At 62.7% G+C, this 4448-nt stretch overlaps 1 protein-coding gene across 1 annotated transcript; it reads right to left on the reverse strand.

Moving 5' to 3' along the window:
* Positions 1 to 1081: 1081 nt before the first annotated feature.
* On the reverse strand, positions 1082 to 3790 carry LOC129144668 (proline-rich protein 29-like). The gene is given in 7 exon segments (XM_054687809.1): positions 1082 to 1110; positions 1296 to 1366; positions 1498 to 1564; positions 1567 to 1720; positions 2521 to 2627; positions 2793 to 2845; positions 3723 to 3790. Coding segments are annotated over 7 exon segments (549 nt in total).
* Positions 3791 to 4448: the final 658 nt, after the last annotated feature.

Here is a 4448-nt window from a genome sequence, read left to right on the forward strand (position 1 = left end):
CCTGGAAGCACAGGGCTTCTGAGACCCACCGCCCTTCTCTCCCCAGAGCCCCCAGCTGGTCGTCATCATCGTGGTGTCCTTGCTGCTCATCTTGTTTGTGACAGCCGTCGTGCTGTGCTTTGTCTGTGGCCACCAGTGTCTCCACAGCCGGACAGGCAACCACTGGGTGCAAGATGGCTGGAGGAACCTGCGGGGGCCCCACCGGGAACATCCTGTGTGAGCGCAGCGCCCACGGAACTGGACCGTGGCTCCCGGGCTGTGGTCCAGCTCCAGCTGAAGGACGGTGACAAGCAGCAGAGGACTCTGGGGACTCACTTTCTAGCTCAAATACAAACCCCTGGACTTAGCCCCGAGCCGCAGTGTCCCCCTGAGGCAACACTCACGGGCCAGGAAGCGGACCCCTGGGCCTGGACTTCTCTCCCTCCCCCACTGCCAGAGCCCAGGCCCTGGGGTACCCCGATGCTGAGCAGCTGGGGAACCAGACCCCGCCTTTGTGGGGCCCTGAGTGCCTAATCGCTTCTGGAGGAAGGAGGGGGACACGCCCCGGCTTGGCAGGGCAGAGAGACGCTGTACCCACATGGCCCTTCCGGGACTTCAGCCCCACCTGGTCTGAGCAGGACACGGCCCTGACTTCTCCTTTCTGCCAACGGAGTTAGCTTCCTGGGTTGAGGGGCCTGAGGGAGCCGGCTCAGCTCCAGGACCCTCCCAGCCAGGCCTCTTCATTACTCTGGGCCTTCAGAGCAAACGGAGGCCCAACGGAGACCCCACAGCCCTGGCCATGCCAGAGACAGGGAGAGAGGGGTGGGGAGGGTGGGCCCTGGTGCCCAGGCCTCCCCCTGCCCAGGCAGGAAACAGTGGGCAGAGCGGGCGCTCACGGGCCTCGGGCCTGGGCGGTGCTCTGCGGGCTCCTGCTCCAGAGCAGAGCAGGCCAGTGCGAGGGGCTCATTCACTGGGGCTGGGGAGTGGGTGGGGCTGGCGGGGGCTGGTGGGGCGGAAGGGCTGCCAGGCACGGGTGTAGAGTCAGCAGGGACTAGAGGGCACGTGGGGCTGTCTCTGGCCTGCAGTGAAGCCTGCGCGGTCCTCAGGGTAAGCTCTCAGCATCATAGTAGTCTGCGGGGAGAGTGCACCTCATGGGACTCCCTCCTGCCTCGGGGACCCCAAAGAGGGAAAGGGGAGGGGATAGCCCAGCTGCCTATGGCGGTGGCAGTAGGAGCCCCCCAGGCCCAGGAAACATGACCCCCCGGGCTCCTGATTACCCCTCGGCTGGGCCCCCACTGCCAGGCACCCAAGCCCACCTGAAGCCGGAGGTATATCTGCACCCACAGTCCCTGTGGCACTGGGTGGTGGGGGCGGGGGCACAGCTCTCCTGAGATGAGGAAGAGAAAAGAAAGCCCCCCATCTGAGATGGCCTCCAGGGGTTCACCCTCGGGTATCTCCAGCCCCTGACCAGCTTATCCAGCCCAGCCCAGGTCAGGACAGACCCCCAGCCGCACTTACGCGCCCCTTTTCCCAAAGGCAGGAGGGCAGGGCTGAGTCCTGGTCATGTCCTGCACGTGGGGCTGGTGTGGGGCGGGGGCAGGAAAGAGGCCGGCCAGGGTGGTAGGGCGCCCAGAGCGGGCAGCGGGCAGGGCACGTAGTGGTGGTGGAACACCAGGGGCCCTTCCTCCTGGGCCTCCAGCAGCTCCTCCGCCTCACTCTCCTCCTGGCCCTCCAGGTAGACCTGGGACAGCGCAGAGGGGAGGGGAGATGATAATGTTTGGCTCCCCAAACCCCATCCTCCAGCCTCCTAAACTTTATCCCCAGATGCCATCCCAACCGGCTGCTGTGAGTGGCGCAGTGACTGCATGCAGCGAGGCACTCCGGAGACATTTAGTCCTTATTTTGCAGGTGGGGAAAACTGAGGTTCAGAGAGGTTGAGCAACTTGTCTAAGGTCACCCAGCTAATACGTGGCAGAGCCAGGATTGGAGGAATCCTGGGGTGACTCCCAGTGACTGATGGGGAGTCTGGTGAACTGCCCCTGACGGCAACCCAGGCCTGGAGCCAGTGGGCTGGGGCGCTCATCTCAAGGGCTGCGCAGTGGATACATTGCCAGCTTCCTCCGACCTCCAAATCCTCCCTGGACTTCAAGGATGTTTGTAAGTCTCCTCCGAGGAGCCTCTCCTCTTTCCCCAATCACTGTGCACCCACACTTTCACCTTTTATCTCTTCATGTGCCAGTCACAGGCCCAGTTGCCTTGTATTCTGACTCCTTTACTCATCCCCATGTTCACCTTAATAAGCGTCAGACCTGCAGGTGCCATGGTGCAATGGACCTGCCAGTCCAGGGGCCTGCAGTCCCGTGGGAATCCTCCTTGGAACGAAGGTCTGGGTGGTCTGGATTTGGGGACCCTCCCCCAACTGAGGAGAGCTGGCATATAGTTGGTGTCACACCCAGCCAAGGTGTGGCTGGCTTCCTGCTCCTCTGCGCTTGGTCCTTTTTCTCCAGGAAGGGGTCCCTACTCTAGCCCCAGCCCACGTACCTGAGGCCAAGGGGGCGCCGGCCCGGGGCCGAGCGCTGAGGCCACCAGGCCGCCCAGCAGCAGCTGGTGCATCTGCGCGTTCTGCAGCATCATCAGCTCCAGCAGGTCTAGGAGGGGGTTCAGCAGGCCTGCCAGACACCGCCCCCAGGCCCCACACCAGAGGCTTCCCTATTACACCCAGCCCCCTGGGAGCAGAAGGTGGGGTGCAATGTGGACGCCCAGAGAATGTGCAGGGCAGAGAGGAGAAAAAGGGGCTGAGTCCTGAGTTTCACCTTCCTTCATGCGGCCTGGCTGCTGGGGTGGCGGGGGTCGGCCCAGGAGAGGGCTGCAGGATGGTCACCCAAGGCTAGAGGAGCGGGAGACAGACTGATCCAGGCCAGGCTGAGAAGGGGCTGGGTGGGGGTTGCAGACGGGTTATGAAGTTAAGGGCCTGTTTTTGTACCCCCTGTACAGTTTTGTGATTCCGCTGGTGGATGGTGGCATCTTGCTGTTGAGCCAACTACAGATAAAGGTAGTTTCAGGTTCGGAGCCCAGTTCATCTTAAAGGCGGGACGACCACCCTCGCTGCGGGAGGGGCTCCTCGGCTGTCCCCGGGGTAGGGGTCTGGATGGGGTGGTGGGGGGAGCCGCCGTGGGGGGAGCAGTGGGGGCCCAGCAGGGGCTGGAACATCTTCCTTGGTGTTTGTGAGAACAAGTTCTTCGGAACACTGCAGGGCATCCCTGAAGACTTATTGGGGCTGAATTCCAGGAAGGGAGGCCGGGGCGAGACGGGTGAGATCTGGGCTCCAGCCGTTTGGGGCCTAGGGGTTGAGTCTCAGCAGCATCACCACTGTGGCCTGAGTCCCATCCCCGGCCAGGGAGCTGCCCACATGGCGCAGCAGACCTCTCCTGTCTCCCCGCAGCTCCCCTCAGCAGTGGATTTCAGTGGTTCCGCCGTTCTGTTCCCCACTCTGTCTCTGGTGAATCCTCTCACCATCCCGCGCATCTGGCCTGTACCCCAGATCTTCTATGCTAAGAGAAAAAAAAACCCTGGGGGCCTTGGCCAGCACCCTGAGGGAAACCCACCACCTGAGCATGAGAAGCACGTGCCTCTCCCCACATGCCAGGAATGAGCTGGGCAGCCCTGTGGTTAGCCTGCTCCTCCCGACACACCCAGCTCCTCCTCTTCTCCTCCCCCCCATACTCTGTGAGTGGAGGCCCTACTTCTCCTGCATCAGAAAGGGGCCCTCTGGGAGGATGTCAAAAGACCTATGAGCCCCGGGACAGCTCATGGTGCTGGGACCGGCGTGTGCAAGGCCGGGCCCTGAGGACCTGGACACCAGCTACGGGGCCTCATCAGTGACGTGTCAAGGCGCTGGCCTTGCTCTCTGCTCCAGAGGATTTATGCTGGAATGGGGCTGCAGGGTCAGCAGGCTGCTCTGGCTCCAGGAACTTGAGCTGCCCAGCAGCCCCAAGAGGCTTTCCAGACGGTGGGTGCTGGGTCCCTGGAGGCGGCCAGAGGGGAGGGTCTCCTGACAGACTAGGAAGAAATTCCTCCTTGGGTCAGAGGTGAGACTCTCCCAACTAAGCTTGATAACTGTGGCCCTCCCCACCCTGTGATAGTTCCGGGAATAGGAAAAGGCGGCCTGAGCAGGTGTGACTCACAGGAAGTGGGAGGGTGGTGCTTGCCTGGAAAGCAGAAGCACAGTGCGGGTGGAGTGGGGCCCCCAGGAAGCTGCCCGATGTGGTTCATGTTCAGATGCACAGCACTGAGAGGTGGCTGGTGCCGGGGGACGGAGCAGGCCCCAGTATGGTTTCTGGCCTCTGGCTGGGGCCCAAGAAGTGCACCAAGTGGCGGCCTAGCATGAGGCAAGATCTCTGCCCCCCTCCTTGCAGGCTGAATTCTAGATGTGGAGTGGACGGCGGGTCCAGTTATCTGGGGCCGCCCAA

Source organism: Talpa occidentalis, unplaced genomic scaffold (genome assembly GCF_014898055.3).
Source record: "Talpa occidentalis isolate TD23 unplaced genomic scaffold, MPIMG_talOcc4v2.1 talOcc4.549, whole genome shotgun sequence".
Lineage (NCBI taxonomy): Eukaryota > Metazoa > Chordata > Mammalia > Eulipotyphla > Talpidae > Talpa > Talpa occidentalis.